At 39.3% G+C, this 22,262-nt stretch overlaps 2 protein-coding genes across 10 annotated transcripts in view; one reads left to right on the forward strand and one right to left on the reverse strand.

Annotated features, from left to right (window-relative positions):
• CACNB2 (calcium voltage-gated channel auxiliary subunit beta 2) overlaps positions 1 to 7,487 on the forward strand; it is a 387,082-nt gene extending 379,595 nt beyond the window's left edge. For all 7 annotated transcript variants that reach the window (XM_046011563.1, XM_046011561.1, XM_046011564.1 and 4 more), the window contains 4 exons: positions 290 to 441; positions 2,027 to 2,122; positions 3,074 to 3,259; positions 4,100 to 7,487. In XM_046011563.1, the coding sequence (XP_045867519.1) occupies positions 290 to 441; positions 2,027 to 2,122; positions 3,074 to 3,259; positions 4,100 to 4,594 (929 nt within the window). In that variant the 3' untranslated portion in view covers positions 4,595 to 7,487. The remainder of the gene's footprint in view (positions 1 to 289; positions 442 to 2,026; positions 2,123 to 3,073; positions 3,260 to 4,099) is intronic.
• NSUN6 (NOP2/Sun RNA methyltransferase 6) overlaps positions 5,139 to 22,262 on the reverse strand; it is a 70,516-nt gene continuing 53,392 nt past the window's right edge. For all 3 annotated transcript variants that reach the window (XM_046011570.1, XM_046011569.1, XM_046011571.1), the window contains 5 exons: positions 15,790 to 15,938; positions 12,158 to 12,283; positions 9,555 to 10,494; positions 8,855 to 8,915; positions 5,139 to 5,825 (listed from right to left, as the gene is read on the reverse strand). In XM_046011570.1, the coding sequence (XP_045867526.1) occupies positions 10,282 to 10,494; positions 12,158 to 12,283; positions 15,790 to 15,938 (488 nt within the window). In that variant the 3' untranslated portion in view covers positions 5,139 to 5,825; positions 8,855 to 8,915; positions 9,555 to 10,281. The remainder of the gene's footprint in view (positions 5,826 to 8,854; positions 8,916 to 9,554; positions 10,495 to 12,157; positions 12,284 to 15,789; positions 15,939 to 22,262) is intronic.

Raw genomic sequence — 22,262 nt, forward strand, 5'->3', positions numbered from 1 at the left:
CAACATCTTTATGAAATGATTTCACAGAGTGAAGTTTTATAGCACAAAGAGTGTTATACTGGAAGCAAATTTTATAGCTGGTTGAGCGAAGAATTCCGTCAATACTAAAGGTTCTGTGGAGAGATAGCTCTTTCCAAGGGGATACCTTTTATCACCTCGATTGCCTGTAAACATTAACCTATTGGCTGCCCTACTTCCCTTCCTGTTGAAGAAACAGTGTACCATTTTTATTTCAATTTGGCTTAAAAATACTTTCAGTAATTGAAGTCTGCTTATTAACCTTCTACAGCGGAAGTTCAGAGTGAAATCGAAAGGATTTTTGAACTTGCAAGAACACTGCAACTGGTAGTCCTTGATGCAGACACCATTAATCATCCAGCTCAACTCAGTAAAACTTCTTTGGCCCCTATTATAGTCTACGTAAAGATTTCTTCTCCTAAGGTAAGCGGGCTTGTTCTTATTTGCTCTGCAATCAAACTTCATTACAGTTGTTTATGTTCTGCTTTACAACTGCGGTAAGTTATATCTCTACCCATCATAAAGAGTTTGAAGAGACAGGGTAGTCAAGAGTTTTTAAGATTCATGTAAGCAAAGCATGGTTATTAGTTTCATGGCTTAGAACACCGATTCCCAAAATGTGGTCCATGGTGTCCTGGAGGAAGGTTCTGAGAAACTTCTAGAGTCCATGAGGTCGAAATTATTTCCATAATACTAAGGCATTGTTCTCCTTTTTCACTGTTTTGACATTTGCACTAAGGGTGCAAAAGCAATGGTGGGTGAAAGTGCTAGTGACCATGAATGGAGACTGGTAGCAGACGGTGCTCACGGTCCAAAAATACCTACCACCACCCAGTTTCAATTAAGTATGTCTTGACAAAGTAGTAACATTTATTAATGTTACTAACTTTTGACTCTTAAATACAAGGCTTTTCAATATTCTGTGTAATGAAACTTGAATAGCTGAAACACTTTATCAGTCGTCTTGACGACACATAGTGACTATTCAAGTTAAAAACTCAAGCAGCCTCTTTTTTCACCAAACACCATTTTTATTTGAATGAACAACTGACATACTATGTTTATAAGACTTGGTTTTTGGGCAAAACTGGAGCTTTCAAACAAAAATTGAAATTTCAGAAAATTTTATCTGAGCTTAGCGGCTTCTCAAAAGATAGCCTTTTCTAATGTGATCAGTGGTTATAGCAAATATGTTTTGATATTGTATAAGAAGTGTGTCAGCATTTGGAAGATCTGAAGAATTTCATGAACCATTATTTTCCAAATGATCAATGAAATGATGTTACAAATCATGCACAATAAAAGATCCATTCACATTTCAAGATAAATCAATGGAATGTAATTTAACAGTAAGAAAAGTTCACTGATACAGTTTAAGCTTTCACATGCAACTAGTCTTAAGAAACTACCATTTGTTGAGTTTAGTGTAACATTAAAGAACACTGTCACAATTCCTGAAAAGGCTACTAAAATACTCTTCCTTTTCGGAATTACCTATCTGTAGAAGGATGGATTTCTTCACATTATTTCAACCAAAACAAGACTCTGTAGCAGGTTAAGAAGCCAAGCAATTAGAGAAATTGATAAAAAAAATGTAGGTTTTTTTTTTTTACAAAAATAAGTAATTTGTTAAAATGTAACCAGCTTATTCATTTTTAAATGAATATTTAACAGTATGTTCAGTTGTAGTTTCTACTGTGGTAAACATTATACTTCACATAAAAACTCTTGGGGTTCTCAAATTTTTTTTTAAACATAAAGGAGTCATGAGACAAGAAGATTGGTAACCGCAAGCTTTGAAAAAGAGGAAGCTCCATGCTAGTTATCTTTTTAAAGTCTGCAACTGAGATTTCTGTTAACACGTTAATTTTGCAGCTAACTTACATGTTTTATGGCTCAATCTATTATAAACCATTTGTGCTATACATAAAAAGGCCCTAGAGTGAGTAACAAACCTTGTTCTTCACCTTAATGCAGATACTTTTCTGTTAAATCTTCTCTTTCACAGGTTTTACAAAGGTTAATAAAATCTCGAGGGAAATCTCAAGCCAAACACCTCAATGTCCAGATGGTCGCAGCTGATAAACTGGCTCAGTGTCCTCCAGTAAGTCATCTCCATACACGGTAAAATCCACCTGAGGACATTAGCCCTGGTTTTATATTTAGAAAGCAACCAGCCAATAACCGGACAGGAAAACAGGTGTCGGGAGAGAGAATTCTCCCCACTTAGCCGTGGTCTTCATTCCCAAGAAGTGAACTATCCTACCACCTCCCATGAGCACTTGTCTAGATTATAGCTTACAAAAAACTCCAGTGCATTCGATGGTGACCTTGCTTTGTTAATACCTAATTCATATCTTAAATGAGATTATGATTTCAAAATTTGGTTTATAAAGTGGATCTGTTTGAGCTTTATTATTCGTTTCTAATAACTCTTAATAGCTTTCTTAATAATTGACAAATTGATTTGAGACCATGTTAAAAATTTTTTTTCTAAACAGTTACATAGCTTCTGATACCTGAACAAATTCCCCTCCTGATCCCTGCCTTTTACCTATCATGGTTTGAGACTAACGAACTCCTCTAGGTTTTCATTTTGATATGCAGTACAGCAGAAGCTACAAGAATTAATATTGTTTATCGCTTGGCATATTTTGAAGTTTGGGCCCTGTCAAATCATCAGTGATTTCAGCTTTTGTCTGCCAAATTTCCTGTCCTAATCTTGCCCCAGCAATTTCCACGATTAAGTTTTTCATAGTCTCTATGTCAAAACCAGGCCTCTTCCTGTACTGTCCAGATTATATTTTTATTTCTCTACCTCTTTTCTATCATGTCTAAACAACTGTCATTACACTGAGAACTGCTACTGGTTAAACATCTAGAGTTGTGAGCACTGATCTGACGCAGATAGACACAATCTGACTCAACAGGACATTTAGACAATTTGAAAAGGAGAGAGCAGGAGCACACGTGCAAATACGAAGGGGTGCGGCCCCTTCCTTTGGGGAGTGCCGGGCTGGTGCAAGTGTGTCATGGGCAACGTCTGCCTCTGCAGGAGCTGTTTGATGTGATCCTGGACGAGAACCAGCTCGAGGATGCTTGTGAGCACCTTGCCGACTATCTGGAGGCCTACTGGAAGGCCACCCACCCTCCCAGCAGCCATCTCCCCAACCCGCTCCTTAGTCGTACTTTAGCCACTTCAGCTCTGCCCAGTAGCCCCACTCAAGCCTCTAATTCACAGGTAAGAGGGGCTCTTTCTTAAGCCCTAGAAAGTAGGCTGGCTTGGGTCACTTGGCTGGGATCCAAGCCCGGCGCCTGTTCCAGCGGGAGCAGCTCTGTCCAAACTGAGCCACACGTTGAATCATTTACTGTCTTGAGGGTGAGTTGTGTACCTGTAAGGAAAAACTGTGCCAACTCTATACCGCAAACATACAGAAACTCCGCAGCCCCATGTCCTGTAAGGCAAGGATAGCATTCCTCTACGCTGTCAGCAGCACAGCTGTGCAATCACACTGCCTGGGCTCGAATTCCCGCTCCAACTCTTACTGGGTGTGTGAGGCTGGCGAAGTTGCTTACCTGCCCCTTGCCTCAGGAAGACTAATGGCAACTGGTCTCGCAGGGCTGCTGCCGCCATTACTGAATTAATACCGAAGACTGTCTTAGGACAGTACTTGCCTCATACTAAATGGTATGTGAGTATCTGCAATTTATTTCTTCCCCAGCATCTTAAGCATTTTTAATCTTCCCACAGGTCTTCAAATAGAGGTAGTGAAATGTACACTGGTGTGTAAAGAAATTTTAGGTACCTGTATCTGATCTGAACCTCAGGAGAACATATAAAAGGATGCCGTCCCCCCCCCCCCCCACTTATTCATTAAGGAAAAGAAAGTCTGATATAATGTAGTACAAGCCTTGTAATGCCACCGGATGTTATCAAAAGAATTAAGTAACTGAGCAAGGTTAGATTTCATTTTAGAAAGTCCCCAGGGAATAAACCCTTGAAAGGGCAGCCTTGCTCTTGTGACATGTTCTTTACACAGTGACCTTGGCTGACGCCCGTGTTGGCTCCCTTCCCCACCAGGGTTCTCAAGGGGATCAGAGGACTGAGCGCTCCGCTCCCGCCCGCTCTGCCTCCCAAGCTGAAGAAGACCCCTGCCCGGAACCCGTCAAGAAACCCCAGCACCGTTCCTCCTCCTCTGCCCAGCATCACAGCCATCGCAGTGGGACGAGCCGAGGCCTCTCCAGGCAGGAGACATTTGACTCAGAAACCCAGGAGAGTAGAGACTCTGCCTATGTGGAGCCGAAGGAAGATTACTCCCACGAACACGTGGACCACTATGCCTCCCACCGTGACCATAACCACCGAGATGAGCCCCACGGGAGCAGTGAGCACAGACACAGGGAGTCTCGGCACCGTTCCAGGGACCTGGATCGAGAGCAGGACCACAACGAGTGCAACAAACAACGGAGCCGGCATAAATCCAAGGATCGCTATTGTGACAAGGACGGAGAAGGCCTCTCCAAAAAACGGAACGAGGCTGGGGAGTGGAACAGGGATGTTTACATCCGCCAGTGACTTTGGCCCTTTTATGTTTTTTTTTTTTTAAGTCTTGTATTCCCCCACCCTCAGACTCAATCTTTGGGGTCTACATTGCAGTCATACGTGATCTGTCCTGTATACTTTGTATTGCTGTTGCTCGAATAGCAATAGCATGATAGAGAGTATTAATATACCTTTTTTTTTCTTTTGTAAGTGCTATATAAATTCGCCTGGTATGGCTGCAGTCCTCCGGTTGCATACTGGACTTCTCAAAAACTGTTTGGGATCGCTGCCACTTGAACAAAATCTGTTGCCATCCAGGTGGCATTAGTATTTTAAGAAACATAGTTGATGTTTTCAAAAACGTAGTTAATGTATCCAGCAAGCCAGAATTGGCCCAGGTAAAAAGTGGAATTTCTTGATTCTCCAGATTTTTAATATGTAGGCACCTGATTTGCATATTCATTTAACCATGGACCACTGTTTCTTGCTTGTACCTCTGGCTGACTAAATTTGGGGACAGATTCAGTCTTGCCTTACACAAAGGGGATCATAAAGTTAGAATCTATTTTCTATGTACTAGTACTGTGTACTGTATAGTTTGTAAATGTTATTTCTGCAAACACCTTCTTATGATAATTATATATATAATATATATATATAATATATATATATATATCTGTTTGATCACACTATTTTAGAGTCTTAATGCCAAGTCAGCAGATTTGCTTTATGAATTACAGGGACTAGAAATGCCCACCTTCAGGAAATTTGTAATATCGTCTAGACACCTATCCCCATTCTAGTAGAAAGTTTGTACATACTGTAAATACGTGTGATTGCCTGACTTGAAGAGGTTTGATTTCTGAATGTTTTACCATCCTTGTAAGTTTATAATTTTGACCATAAATTATGGTAAATATAACCAAACTCCAAAGGTTGTTCTAATCCATGCAGTTCACACTGATTGTGACAAACACATTCTTCGTAGCTAGTGTCTTATGTCACTGCACTGGAGTATACGAGCCGGACCTCCGTATGCAAGCGTGTCTGTGTGTACGAGTGTGTAAAAGTATGCACGAGTGACTGTGATGGAACTGAGTGCTCAAGACTCGAGACCGAAACCTAGAATTCTACTCACCTGGCTTTGTATTTAATTGTGCTACTTGTTGCTTTAAGAATCCGTTGAGCAGTCAGGGAATGTGAGGAAGCTTGCTGCCAAAGGTGACTAGGAAGGCATTCGTCTGCTGGCTCCTTGTTTTTGCTCCTAGAGAGTAAAAATACAGGCAACTTTTAACTGTGAGTGTTTCACTGGAAATGTACAATCTTTGTGTGTTTGAGTATTTGTTTTAGTAAGAAATGTTTACACAGCTTGTAGAATTATTTCGTGGGAAAATAAATTTTTCTAACTTCTCCCACCTCCTTTCTAACCTTGCCTATGGTTCCTGTTGTTTATCTCCCTTCAGTTTCCCCCTTCAGTCCATTCCCTGCCACCAACTCCAACAGTTTCGCTGTCAGTCATAACCTAGAAGTGCTTCTTATAACCAAAGTTTCTGCTCTTCAGAAGTAATCAGGGCAAAATGAGGTGACTTGAAGTGAACAAAATGTTAAGACTCTCTTTCTCCATTAGACATCCACTCTGAAAGGAAACCCAAAAGATACTATTCTCCATGCCTCAGTGATACCAGTGTAAGCAGCTCACAGGGTGGTTGTCATGCTAAGGCTAAAACAACCTTCTCCGTGTCGCTTATGTGTACTTTTTGTCCAGTTGCAACTGGACAGGTAAGACAGTATTAGGTGTGCAAATACCAGCACCTGAAGTTTGTCCCTGGAAAATGCCAGCTATAATGGCCTAACTTCAGATCTGTACATTATGAAATTATTATTTTGTTAAAGAAGTTAATCTATTTTTGTTTTGCATGGATTATTCCAAATTCTTGCCAAATATTCTGGGACCTAAGTAAAACTGTTTCACATTCAACTCCTTATTTCCCTTCCTCCGCAAGAAAACTCAGTTTTAAAAATGAATTACATCTGAAGGGTTTTATCAGCTAATACAAGGAACATTTTCCTCAGAATTCACCTTTTTGTTAATTAGTTCTGTACTGCTGACAAATTTATTTATTGAATATAAAAACAGTAGTCAGAATATATGCATTTTTGATGTAAAATATTCATATCTTTGGGGAACCATATTCCAGCTAACATTACTTGTATAAAATATTTCTGAAACTTTCATCCCAATTAATGACTTTGGGATAGCTAAAACTCTTGAAGTATAACTGGTATTTATCTTTCTTGCTGCTACCACAAATCCCTTTCAAAGAGTCATGCTAACAGATTCCAGTTCTTTTCACTTTTGGATTCTTTTCACTTGACTGTGAAACATACTAGTCCAAATCAGAGTATTCCTCAAAAAACGCTACTGCAGGATTTGACAGTGAGCATCTATACGTGAAAACTGTATAGCAGGCGTATGTGTGAACAGTGTGTAATGAATCTGTAAATGAAGAAATAATCCCAAGGGCAACGGGAGATTTTACTGACTTGTGGAATGTAAACTTAGTCTTTTCACTCAGCAAAGGCTTAACCTTAACCTACTCAGTTGTAGAATCATGATCTTTGTAGTCAACCTAGAAAATGCTGGAAATGGAAATGTTCTTAATAGTTCTGTGTTTTATTGTCAAACCCATTTCAGTTTTTCCTATGCTCTTTCTCTACTGCTCATTTAAGTTACTGTTACAAAAAGGTGCTGCTAAATGTAGGATGTCTTAGTCGTATTGTACTTTGGGACAATGCCACATTTTTAACATGGTCTGCTATGCATTCCTGTTAAACATTCACTGTCAGCTACACTGAACTGTTCAACAAATCGGGTTTAAAGTCATTCATATAAAACAAATAAAGAGCTGGCTTTCTGCACTGTTTATTAGTAGTAGTATTAATTGCCATTTTAGGGATGATTCTTATAGTTGAGAATATGTCAGATTTTCAACACTTCCCACGGTGGGAGCATCTCTTCTTAAGGGCAGTGCTGATCCCTGAATTTCCTTTAGTGATGTTCCCTTTATGTCACATAAAATGCTCGTTTAGGGCAGGTAATAAAGATCTTTTAAAATAGGAGCAGAGTAGTCTTTCTCCCACCTTAATTCTCCATGTGTGGCAATTCAGTTTTTTTTTTTTTTATTCTTCATTTTTAAAATGAAAATCGATCTTGATGACAAATTTAAATCCTCACCGCTAACCCCCCCCCCCCCTTTGCTCAATGATACCATGCTGCTCGTCTTGAAAACTCATCTTAGTAGTGGTCTGTCAAGAGTCACACAGTCAAGGAAAAATAGGTAACTAGATGATTCTAGACCAGTTACTTAATTCTGGCTATATTATATTTGTACTTCACCTTACTATTTAAAGTAAAATGTGGCACAGGGTTTTGAAGTAAAACATACTCACTGTTACATTGCTTTTTTTTTTGTTTCACAGAAATATCTATGTTAATCTTAAATACATTAAGAGAGAATATATTCTTTTCCTCCACATTTCCCAGATTTTTCCCTGTTTTATTCTACTTGTTCTTAACTTTGTGTCCCTTAAATTGAATGTGTTTTATTTTCCAATTTTCCCTATTTTTTTTTTGAAGGAACGAAACCCACTGAAAAGGTCTTTGTCAAAGCCAACATTTTAACAAATATTCCTTGTCCTCCTGTTTTAATATGCAAATATTGTTCTTTTGTTTTGCCTGCATTGCTTGTATTTTGCTATTTGTCAGTATTAACCAACAGTTTACATGTCTACTGCTGGTCTCCCTGTCTACGATTTTCATCCCAGCTGAGCACGTAAGGCTTGGCAGAGAGCATGAGAAGACATGGATTTTTTAAAACATACTTAAAGTTTGGAGAAATGTGTGGACCCCTAGAAACGGCATTACACAGGTAAATGGTGCTTCTCTTTAGTCCAATGACATCTACTGGATAAAAGGCAGAATAAGGGATATAAAGAAGTCAAGCACATAGCTGAATCTTATGGAACCTGAAATAGCTTGTCCCTCATTCAATAAGCATGTACTCATCTATTCTAAAGCAGGAACAGAAAAGACAGGGTTCCTGCCTTCAAGACTTTCCCCAAACCTGGGAGGAGGGACGGTAAGGAGGATGCCTATTAAAAGAAGAGTGTGTTAATGATAAGGGCAGTAGAAGTGGGTCCTAGGGGTGTATGGAAAGATAGAAATGCCTAAGCCAACCTAAGTGGAGGATGTTCAAGAAAAGCTTCAGAGAAGAGACTTGCTAAAGGTCTTACCTGATCAGAGACCTTGCCATCTTCATGGACACAAAAGTGAGGAGAAATTCCTAACAGAAGCCTAGGAGGGGAAAGAAAAGGAACTATTAAGTAATCGTTCCCAACTGTCCACCTTATATACCCGAGGCTGAGAAACTCTGGGGTAATCCAAATGGAAGTTAAAACATTTAAATGTATTTAATACTGTATGAGACAGCCTTTAAACTGGGCTGGGTATTGGGTATTTTAATGTATCTTATCTGAACAGCAGTAAGATGAAGCAATCCTAAGGTTATAATTACTTTTTAATAAAAGCAGTCACATACAGGCTGCTCACGGTGGGATGTTTGGTCACTTTTGCAGTTAAGGGGATGTTCATGTTTTTGTTGGATTCTAGATGTGCTTATAAAGTGGTCTTTTTTGTCTTAATCTACTATATTCATATTTGGCTTTGTCTGATGTTGATGTTTGGTGAATGAATGTTCAAGAGGACACCACCAAGGTATAACTGAAAGTGCCAAGCCAGTTCCCAGCTACCAGAAGCTGCTCTTTTCTGTCTCCCCAATCATAGCACATTAACTTGTATAACAGGTACATGAAAGTGCCCAAATTGTGGAATATTCTCATAATTTTAATACAGAGTGAAGAAAATATTTGTTGTAGGTTTCAGTTTAAAAGCATTAAAAAAAGAAGAAGAAGAAACATGGTAAATGCACACTACCATTTAGGAGAGGTCTAGACTCCATTTGAAAGAGTTGATTTAGGAGTACCCAGGTGGCTTAGTTGGTTAAGCATCCAATTCTTGGTTTCGGTCAGGCTTTCTGCTCAGCACGAAGTCTTCTTGAGATTTCCCTCTGCCCCTCCTGCTCGTGGTTGCTCGTTCTCTCTTTCTCAAATATGTAAATCTTAAAAAAAAAAAAAAAAAGTTGATTTATCATGTAGTAAACAGAAAAATTCCAATAAAATGCTCAGTTCAGTTATGGGCATATGGAAAACATAGTTCCCATACCCTGAGTTTTTAGGAACTACTTTAGGAACTCGAGAACAAAGAAAAATTTCTACCAAATTAAATACTGCTCATTTTATTCCTTTTGTTAGAATCACAAACTTTAACATTAAAAATGATGTGCATTCTTTACACATTAAAACACAAAGCCTCAAATGAAAATATGCTCTACGCTCCAGATATCTGTAGGCATCTCCTTTTTTTATACTGTGCTAATCCTTAAGAAAAAACTTATTTAAAAAACACAAAATATAATCATATACCACCCCCAACTACTTCCTCCATGAAGTAGCGTCTCTTGATCAAATCTCTTGGTCCCTGGTGCAACAGCTGGCAGCCTTTTCTTTTTCCTTAGCAACTGTGCCTGACAACAGTTGGGGGGGGAGGGGAGGGAAGAAAACCATATAGCGAACGTTTAGAATTTTCATTTCTAAGAGTTCTTCTATGTGCTTTTGCATTTTATGAACTTTGCAATAAAAAAACCTATACAATCCTTATTTGCCAGCCAAATCATGTCTTCTATCCTGGCATCTCTGAGAGAATCAATGTCAGTGTCCCATAATGGCACAACAGATGGATCAAATCGCTGCAGCTGTTTCAATTGTTCCAATGATAGGCCAGCTCCCATCATTCCTTCTCCTCCAATCTGTGGTTCCTGTTCGGAGAAAATGAGAGAACGTGAACATCCTATCATTGGTAAGTGTGCCTGCATACATTTAAGTTAAAAGACAAAACTGGGACACCTGGGTGGCTTAGTAGGTTGAGTGTCGGCCTTTGGCTCAGGGGGTCCCACACTTCGTGGGGAGTCTGCTTCTCCCTCTGCTGTATGCTCCCTTTCTCTCCCAAATAAATGAATACATTCTTTAAAACAATATAAATAATTAAATAAAAGACAAAACTGAGGTATAAGTACCACCAATTCCAAAACTAGACAAATGTTATCTTTGTGGAATGGACATGCGGTTTTCCTGGGTAGTAATACATGGTCTCCTGATGACTGAGTTTCTATCATGACCCCAGATGCTCATCAAGAACCTTGGCTTTGCCACATTTTCGCTGTGTGATCTTAAGCAAGTAACTTCACCTAACTCTTGTTTTCTCATCTGTATAACAGATAAAATACTCAGTTCTCAGATTTTATTTAATAAGGTGGTAGTCTGCCTGGCATGTAGCGGTCACTCCGTAAGTGGATCAGTATTATCAAGAACAGCAATAAAAGAAAACTCAGCTTTATTATCACACTCCCCAAAGCTGACAGGAGTTCCATATGCACCTAAAGGTGACTTTCTCTGACCCATACCAACTGGATAATTAAAGATTTCTATTGTTGTTTTTGAATGTACTAGAATATTAGGAGATAAATTAAGGCTGTGTCAATTAGTTTAGAATACAGAATCATGAGGATCTGAGTGAGATGTGGGAACCACGACTGCACAAGATCCGTAATCCTAAATCAAGTCAACCCTGCATAAATGCTTATGTTTAATACTTAAGTATTATTTAAAAACCTACTGTTTATTAATCTATGGGGGAAATTTTCCATCTCTTTCAGATATATATCGAGTGTATATGCATATGTACACACACACATAAAATTCAAGTGAATTCTGAAGTCTTCCTTTCCTCTACAATGCAATTACCTTCCTTTCCGAGTATAGAAACCATCTCTAGATTACTTTTTATTCATATATTCCAATTACCTAAGTTCTGTACAGAAGGGTACTGAAGTTAGATGTTCAGTGTATCTAACCAAATGTGAGCATTATTACAGATTTAAACTTCCTCTCAGACATCATGGGTTAAAAATATAGTCATACTATACTTTTGACAAAAACCAAGACCGGTAAAATAAAGTATAAGAAAGCTTTTTAAATGTTACATATTTTATGTCAGAAACCATAAAGAAGCAATATTCTTTATTGCTGATGTGACTTGAGAAAAAATGTTGAACATACTCCATACCAGCAAATCTAGGAGTGGGAGGGGAAAAGAAGAAACAACTTTTTGAAAAAAAGGTTCTGAGGAACATAAGCAAGAGCCATAGGTGAAAGCAGCATGTAACATGAGTACACCTGAGCTCTTGGGCATTTCAACGCGACAGCAAGGCACAAGAACAGGGAAAAACTTGGTTAGGAGGTGGAAATTCTCTGTGGGCAGTCTACAATGGATCTCATTATCGAAGCATTCTTGCTTACTGCAGTACTTGTTTCAGAAGTTTTGCTTGACATAGTTCTTCCTGTAACAACCTTGTGTTTATCCCCACACTCAAGTTTCCATAATTGGTCAGATTATACTGAGAACACGGACATCGTTCTTACCTGGGGCTGAAGTTGAAGGTAAGGAAACGTTCGGAGGGCCCAGGCGACCTGTTCTTCGTTTTCGGCCAGTGAGATGGTGCATGTGCTATAGACCAGCACGCCCCCCGGCTTCAGCAGCTCAACCGCCTAAAGAAACACGATCAGACTCTGGATCGCAAGGCACAATCAACACTTTCCGGGATTTTAGATCGCTAGGATACCTTTCAAGGGTTTGGGATAAATGTTCTGTATGACCACGACTGGTTCTCTGTTCCAGACTAGATGCATTTCACTCTCTCAGAGCATTTAAACCAAGACTTTCCTGAATGTAATCATTCCGTTTCACTGCTTTAGATACCACTTTTGGTGCCCAAAACTCACACATGTACCTTTTTAAACCATAGTCCTTTCTGAACTCTGTACTCGTGTACTCACTTCCTTCTTCATACGTCTGCTATCAAATTCAACAGTGAATACCTATCTTCCCTCTGAGACCTATTAGGGATGTGCTACTTTCACGCCCCAAACCTGGTATTATCTTTTATGCCTCTCTTTCCTTCACACTCCCCATCCATTAGCAAATTCTACTGACTCTTCCTTTAAGATCTATCCAGAATTTGGCTATTTCCACTGCTATCATCCCAGTCTGAGCCCCACTGTCTTTGGCCTGGATTACTACAGCCCCTTCTTAGTCCACCTGTTTCCCTGTCTGCCCTACTATAACCTCTTCCCCATACAGCTGTCTGAGCGTGTTTTTAAAACTTCTCCACTCAAAACCCTACAAATGCCCTGACCTATGACTCGGAGTCGATGCCCAAGTCCTTACAATGGCTTTCCAAACCCTACGCAGAGCAGGCCTCTGGCTGCCCTTTTGACCTCCCCTCACACCTCTCGCTCACTTTGCTTTAGCAACACTGGCCTCTGCTGTTCCGAAACACACATGGCCCACTGCCACCCCAGGAGCAGTGCACAAGCTGGGAAACTTCTCATTCTCTGCAGGGCTTCTTCACAGTCTTATCTTTGTGTCTCTGCCACCTTTCCAGCACCGACCCTCCCAGGTAACACTGCCACCATTCAAATCCAGCACTCCTATCCTCCCTTCCTTAGTCTGCTCCGCGGGATTACGGCTCTGCTACTGTACTTCCTAACTTACTCATCTATTTGCTTCCTTTCCTCCCGATTAGAATAGACACTCCATGAGTAAGGCAGGAATTGTTATTTTTTTTTACTACTATATTGACAGCACCCAGAATAGCATAGATTACATTATCCTTAGGTGCTCAATGAAAAGTGGTCCAGTAAATAAGTGAATCAGGAAATAGGTATTATAAGAAAATGAATTTTTCCCAAATAACAGTTTATCTTTTCAGACTCCCAGATACTTAAAAACATTTCAAAGAAAAATCTTTAAAATATATACTATACATAGTATATTATTACATATATATATAATATCATATACGTACACACATATATACTATATGGTATATACAAGTATGTAATAAACTATATAATATATAATATATCGTATGCTACATATATTTTTATTATATATAGTATATATTTGTGCTTTCTTAACTAGAGTAGACTGATCAAAATTGAAACTGTTACTGTGTGCCAGTTATGGTTTTAAGCATTTTACATGGATTTTCTCAATTTACTTATAACCATGAGGTAATGGTTACCATCACCAATGAGGTGGACCTATTAGGTAGCGTATAGTCCCCACTTGTCATATGTGGTAACCAATGTACCTGAAGTCACTTATGCGGAAGCAGCACAGCTCCAGACAAGCCGTGTCTGATTATAAGGTCCACATTCTCAATTAACACCTCTCAATGCAGAATGGCAAACCTGCTACATCCTAAATTCTCCCTTGAACACAATCAGCTGTTCCTCTTCGTTGTGATCACTGTAACTACTCCTAAGTAACTTTTTAAAATTTCCTTTCTGCTAGGATCTAAAAAAAACCAAAAAGTGTACTCTTTTAAATTTTTTTTTTTTTTTTAAGATTTAATTTGTGAGAGAGAGAGAGTGTGTGCGAGCACAAGCAGGGGGAGAAGCAGGCTCGCCACCGAACAAGGAGCCCGATGGGGGACTCAATCCCAGGACCCTGAGATCATGACTTGAGCTGAAGGCAGACACTTAAGTCACTGAGCCACCCAGGTGTCCCATAGGCGTAGTCTTCTAAAATAGTGTCCTGGGGTGCCTGGCTGGTGCAGTTGGTTAAGTGTCTCTCAGTTTCAACTCAGGTTGTGATCTCAGGGTTGTGAGATTGAGCCCCATGTCGGACTCTGTGCTGTCTGGAGTCTGCTTGAGTTTCTTTCTCCTTCTGCCTCTACCCCTCCCCACAATCTCCGATCTCTCCATCTCTCTCTAAAAAAAAAAAATAATAATCATAATAAATCTTTAATAAAACAGTGTCCTAATTTTACTCTCAAGTCAAAGTGGGTTTCAGCTATAAGTAAAGCTTCCATTTTTTGCTTCCAGGATGTGTTAAGACTGTTCAGAGAAAAAGTTAAATAATCTATTACCAGCACATCCATCGTGTTTAAAAGGAGATACTAAACAGATAAGCAGAACTGTACTCGAAGACAACTTTAGAGACCCATTATTGGGTCTCTATGTTCTTATAACTGCTGGGCTGAGGGGAAGTGATTTAGTCATCTTTGGTCAAACACTCTACATTCTGTGAAATCCATGGAATCATTTGTTCAAGCCTGAAAGAAATCCTCATACATTCTATTTGGGCTTCTCCCGAAATGGGCTAGACACCAGCTCAATTGGCAAAGTTTTTACCATTCTTCTATATCCTACACCGAACAGTCTCATTTTTATCAGTGTGTTTCCCTCCCCTGGACCTCCTGCTTCTCATACGCTAAGATGATCCAGGAACCCTCTAAAAAGCCCTATAAAAAAGAGCAATTTGTTTTATATTCCATTCCTTACACATCCCATTCCTTAACTATGATGTTAACAGCTCACTGACTTCTTTAAGATATAGCAGAATGTCGGAAATTCATTAAATGTCTCAGTGAAATTCTGCTACTGCCTTTAAATGAAAGAAATGATCAACATAAATGAAAGCTTCTTGGATTTAAAACTAGGTTTTTCTGTCTTTTTGTTTGATAAAATAAACATAAAATTTGCCACTGTAACCATATGTAAGCGTACAGTTCAGTGGCATTAAACATTCACACTGTCATGTAACCATCACTACCATTCATCTCTAGAACTTTTCATCTTCTCAAACTTAAAATTTGTACCCGTTAAATACTAATTCCCCATTCTCCTTCCCCTCCAGCCCTGGTAACCTGTACTCCACTTTCTGTCTCTACAAATGTTCCTATTCTAGTTACCTTGTATAAATGGAAAAAGACAATATTCGTCTATGTCTGGCTTCTATCCCTTGGCAGAATATTTCCAAAGTTCATTCATGTTGTAGCAGAATTCCATTCCTGTGTAAGGTTGTATAATATTCCATTCTGTGTGTACACCACATTTTGCTCATCTGTTCACCTGTTGATGGATCACTCAATGGGCTCTTTCTACATTCTGGTTATCGTGAAAAATACTGCAATGAACAATGCTCTCAAATGAAACATCAAACTATGAAGGTCAACTTTGTGTCACATCAAAGTATCATCACATACCACAGTGAAGAGTTTTCTCTGTAATGGTTGATATGATGTCACTTCTTTCAAAGTCCAAGAACAAGCCATGTTTGGTCTCTGTCCCATTCCACTACATGGTGCATCAAGAAGAATTCGGTCAAAAGATTCTGGTAAGAATGGAGGTTTTCCTATGAAGAGAATTATAAACATATTTGCTATCTGCCTACTGGTCTAGAATAGGAAGCTCCTGAAATAGAAATAATTATCAGAAATTTAAAATCATAATCTAGACGACAAAGAAAAACAATTTCTCCTTTCAAATAGTGGTAAAATAAATTCTAACATATGCAAAATAGTTAAAAAATGTGATTATTATAATTGAGGGTTATTCTGTTGACACAGTGCAAATCACGGCGTAATCAAATGAGACTCTGAATCCCCAATGTCAGAAGCCATAGTTTATCAGAGCTAGGACCTGGAATTACTTCTAGTCATCCTGAAAGCTGACACTTCTCTGGGCAATCCCTACTGCAGACAGCCCAGAAAGAAAGAGTACCTGTTAGGTTCTAGTCAAATCTACTGGTTCTGAGGTTCCTCACTCTCCTTGCCTCTGGGCCATCGGCAAGCCTATGCTCTAGGTAAGGCAGTATGTCCCTGCATCCAATCTTGCACAGGTTTCCCTCTGCATTCACCTGAATAACTTTCCACTAACTTCTGAGCTATTTTAAGTGTTACTAGAGAAAGTCATGAAACCAGTCTGCTCATACATTTATGCTACCTTACTGCATGCAAGACATTGCTGCTGACTGCTTTCAGAGGAAGCCAGCTGTCTACAGTAACCACAGCAATGTTCTGAATACCACACCAAGATGAGCTACTTTTCTCTGATTGCAAAACTGTCAGACAAGAGTGCTCATCAATTTAACTCATCTCCATCTAAACCCATCCTTGCCTTTTTACCTACGGTCTCAGAATATCTTCTCAAAGTGAACAGTTATTTTTAAGGATTTTGATATATACTGAAAAAATGCTCTAGAAAGACTATACCAATTTCCATTTCCATTATGATTATACTTATTCTCCCAAAATCTTCATCAAAGGATTATTTTTATTTTTACTGTTGTTGTTTTATTGGCCATTTGTATTTTTCTCTATATGGTCACATTGTTTCATCCATTTCCTACTAAGATTATTGTCTTTCTCTCTCTCTCTCTCTAAGATTTTACTTATTTGTTTGAGAGAGAGAGCAAGCACACAAAGCAGGAGGAGGGGCAGAAGGAGAAGCAGACTTCCCACTGAGTTGGGAGCCCCCGATGTGGGGCTTGATCCCAGGACCTGAGATCATGACCTGGGCTGAAGGCAGATGCTTAATTGACTGAGCCACCCTGATGTCCCTGTTCTCTTTCTCTTATTGATAAGAAGAAATACAAGGGTAGTAGCTGCTTTCTACCGTGATTAGCTCTCAGATGCCTCAGTGATCTCCTCTGCTTTTCCAACTCTTCAACATCTCTTTAACAGATTCCTTACACTACTTATTTATACTAAATTGTCTCTCTTGAAATACCTTATATAACTTTTTTTTTTATTCCTGTGGCCAAATACACAGCTCTCAACAAGTTATTCATTTCCCTGACAAAGTAAAACAAAACCAAAAAATCAACTCCTGAGACTAACAAATACAGACCATTAACAATGAACAATTTGGCCTCATCCAGATTCTTCTCCAACCACATTTCTCAGTACTCCCCCCAGATCTGTCAATGTTAAAAACAAACCCACATCACCACTTTGTTACCCAAAACTGTCATGAACTCTCCTATTTCCATGCTTCTACTAATTCTATTCCCCTGAGAAGCCCCCTGCACTCATTTTCATTTGTCAAAATGCTCTCTACAGTCTCAAGGCCTAACAAATGCCACCTCCTCACCTAAATGCTTTTTCCATTATCCCTCTAAGAAGTAATCCTTCCTTCTGAGTGCCTATTGCACTTGGTATCTTTTGAATGTATGGTATTGTTTTTTAATTTATTTATTTGAGATACAGTGAGATAGAGAGTATAAGCATGTGGCAGGGAGGGGCAGATGGAGAGGGAGAATCTTAGCAGACTTCATGCTGAGCATGGACCCCAATGCTGGGCTCCATCTCCTGACCTTGAGATCATAAGCTGAGTGGAAACCAAGAGTCAGATGTTTAAATGACTACTCCAACCAGGCGCCCCTGGCTGTATAGTCATACAATCCCTGGTGATCATGTCTTACTTCCCCCCAGCACTGAAAATTCCTTAAAAATATCTGCAAGCTCACAAGATACCTCTGTGTGAACTAGGATTAAGATATCTGCACCCTGGCTCTCTTCGGAGATGACATGATACTTTATATGGAAATCCCAAAAGACTCCACCCCCAAACTAGTAGAACTCATACACCAATTCAGTAGTGTGGCAGGATACAAAATCAATGCACAGAAATCAGTTGCTTTCTTATACACCAACAATGAAAATACAGAAAGGGAAATTTGAGAATTGGTTCCATTTACTATAGTACCAAGAACCATAAGATACCTGGGAATAAACCTAACCAAAGAGGTAAAGGATATGTACTCAAAGAACTATAGAACACTCATGAAAGAAACTGAAGAAGACACAAAAAGATGGGAGACCATTTGATGCTCATGGACCAGAAAAATAAACATTGTTAAAATGCCTATACTGCCTAGAGCAATCTATACTTTCAATGCCATTCCGATCAAAATTCCACCGGCATTTTTCAAAGAACTAGAACAAACAATCTTAAAATTTGTATGGAACCAGAAGAGACCCTGAATTGAAAAAGAAAAACAAAGCTGGGGGCATCACGTTGCCTGATTTCAAGTTTTACTACAAAGCTGTGATCAACAAGATAGCATGGTACTGCCACAAAAACAGACACATAGACCAATGGAACAGAGTAGAGAGCCCAGATATGGACCCTCAACATTATGGTCAAATAATTTTCGACAAAGCAGGAAAAAATATACAGTGGATAAAAGACAGTCTCTTCAATAAATGGTGCTGGGAAAATTGGACAGCTATGTGTAGAAGGATGAAACTCGACCATTCTCTTACACCATACACAAAGATAAACTCGAAATGGACAAAAGACCTCAACGTGAGGCAGGAATCCATCAGAATCCTAGAGGAGAACACAGTGGTAACCTCTTCAACATCGGCCACAGCAACATCTTTCAAGCTATGTCTCCAAAGGCAAAGGAAACAAAAGCAAAAATGAACTTTTGGGACTTGATAAAGATCAAAAGCTTCTGCACAGCAAAGGAAACAGTCAACAAAACAAAGAGGCAACCCACAGAATGGGAGAAGATATTCGCAAATGAACGACAGACAAAGGGCTGATATCCAAGATCTATAAAGAACTCTTCAGGGGCACCTGGGTGGCTCAGCGGGTTAAAGCCTCTGCCTTCAGCTCAGGTCATGATCCCAGGGTCCTGGGATCGAGCCCCGCACCGGGCTCTCTGCTTGGCTGGGAGCCTGCTTCCTCCTCTCTCTCTCTCTCTGCCTGCCACTCTGCCTACTTGTGATCTCTATCTGTCAAATAAATAAATCTTTAAAAAAAAAAAAAAAGAACTCCTCAAACTCAACACACACAAAACAGATGATCACGTCAAAAAATGGGCAGACGACATGAACAGACACTTCTCCAAAGAAGACATACAAATGGCTAACAGACACATGAAAAAATGTTCACCATCACTAGCCATCAGGGAGATGCAAATCAAAACCACATTGAGATACCACCTTACACCAGGCAGAATGGTCAAAATTAACAAGACAGCAAACAACATGTGCTGGAGAGGATGTGGAGAAAGGGGAACCTTGTACTGTTGGTGGGAATGCAAGTTGGTGCAGCCACTTAGGGAAACAATATGGAGATTCCTTAAGAGATTAAAAATAGAGCTTCCCTATGACCCTACAATTGCACTATGGTTATTTACCCCAAACATATAGATGTAGTGAAAAGAAGGGCCATCTGTACCCCAATGTTCATAGCAACAATGGCCACAGTCACCAAACTGTGGAAAGAACAAAGATGCCCTTCAACAGACAAATGGATAAAGAAGATATGGTCCATATATAAAATGGAGTATTATGGCTCCATCAAAAATGATGAATACCCAACTTTTGTATCAACATGGACAGGACTGGAAGAGATTATGCTGAATGAAATAAGTCAAACAGAGAGAGTCAATTATCATATGGTTTCACTTATTTGTGGAGCATAAGGGATAACACAGAGGGCATGGGGAGATGGAGAGGAGAAGTGAGTTGGGGGAAATTGGAGGGGGAGACAAACCATGAGAGACTGTGGACTCTGAGAAACAAACTGAGGGTTGGAGGGGAGGGAGGTGGGAGGTTGGGTGAGCCTGGTGGTGGGTATTATGGAGGGCACGTATTGCATGGAGCACTGGGTGTGGTGCATAAACAATGAATTCTGGAATACTGAAAAGAAATAATAAATAAATAAAAAGATATCTGTACCCTGGGAATAACATAGTCCTACACTATGATTAACTGAGCACAAGTTGGAATTCAGCCCCTCAACATATACCTCAGCCAGGTCCCCTTGGACAGAGCATAACTATATGCCATGACCCTGACAGGGGGAGGGACAATAATGTTTCATCACTGAACTTACTGTTCTTAGTAAGTTCAGTGATGAGACTTAAGACTTAAAAGGTGGTAGACAATTATACAGAAACTGAGAAATCATAAAAATCTTCTAGACCTGTCTAAAATCAGACCAAGATCACCAAATGGCCCCCAAATGTACCTGGTCCAAGAGAAATTTCTCTTGTTCAAAACTAGAAAGCCATGGAATGAATATTTAAAGCTTATACATAGTACAAGAGTACCCAGCTTTCTATTTATGCAAAGCTGTTTCTCTTAATATATAATCTTACAACTACATTTAGTGATTTCTAAAACTGCATTAGTTTGGCATCTTATATAATTTAGGTGCAACTTTATGATACAAGTAACGAGACTGAGACAACTTTTGGAATGAGGGCAAGCAGACCTTCTTCCCAGTGAAACAACTGGTAAAAATGATAACAAAACCAAAAACTACCTTTTAAAATCTCTACAAAATGTCCAGGATATACATCAAATGAAGAAACACTTATTAAAGAAAATCTAAGGAATGTGAGTGTCTGTGGTATCTCAGCCACAGCCTGTTCCTTCCTTTGCCCCAACAGCCTCTTTCCTGAAGTTCAGAGTGAAAGTTTATGTGGGTGCAGTCAAGAACACATGGCTGCCTCTCTCCCTACACTCCCAGGCAAGAAATATGGTAATTCACTGGAGATGACAGGATTGCCTACATTTATCATCTCCTCAAGTCCCATGTTGGAAAAGCTAAATTCCAGCTTAAGAGTAGCTGAAAACTCTGGGGCTGCCTTCCTCCATCCAGCCCCCACTCATCCATGGACAGCTCTAGTCCAGGCACAGTAGGCTGAGAATACCAAAACCCCAAATGTCTTTGCCCCAACCTAACAAAAGAACCTCCAAATATAAAAAGCAAAAACTGGGAGAACTAAAGGAAGAAATACACCATTCAACAATGAGTTAGAGACTTCCATCCCTAACTTTCAATAATAAAAAAATAACCAGGCATAGGATCAAAAAAGAAATAGGACATTTCAACACAAAGGAGACCTAACATTATATATAGAACATTCCACTCAACAGTGGTAGAATACACATTCTTTTCCAGTGCACATGGATCATTCCCTAAGAGAAAACAAAGTGAGGCCATAAAATACAGATCAATAATTTTTTTTAAGATTTTTTAAAATTTATTTGACAGAGAGAGAGAGATCACAAGTGGGCAGAGAGACAGGCAGAAAGGGGAAGCAGGCTCCCCTCCAAGCAGAGCCCGATGTGGGACTTGATCCCAGGATCCTGAGATCATGACCTGAGCCAAAGGCAGAGGCTTAACCCACTGAGCCACCCAGGCACCCCCAGATCAGTAAATTTTAAAAGGCTGAACTCACACATTTGTTCTCTATCAAAATGGAATGAAAATATGTTAGTAATACAAGGAAATTTGGGAAATTCACAAATATGTGGAAGTTAAAAAACATGCTCCAAAATAACCAGGGGTCAAGGAAATCATAGGTAAGTCATAAAATGATTTGATATGAATAAGAACAAAAACACAACATACCAAAACTTATGAGAAGCAGTGAGACACTGCTTAGAGGGAATATTATAGCTGTAAACACCTACGTTTCTAAAAAAGATATCAAATCAACAACGTAGACTTCCATCTTAAAGGAATGGAAAAAGAAAAGCAAACTAAAAAACGAAGGAGAAAATAATAAAGGTTAGAGCAGAAATTAATGAGATAGAGAAAAAAACAAAACAAAAACAAAAACAAGAGAAAGGATCAACAAAACCAAAAGTTAATTATTTGCAAGGAGCACAAAACAGACAAAACTTCAGCTAGACTGACCAAGAAAAAA

This window comes from Meles meles, chromosome 7, assembly GCF_922984935.1.
Source record: "Meles meles chromosome 7, mMelMel3.1 paternal haplotype, whole genome shotgun sequence".
In the NCBI taxonomy this organism is placed as follows: Eukaryota; Metazoa; Chordata; class Mammalia; order Carnivora; family Mustelidae; genus Meles; species Meles meles.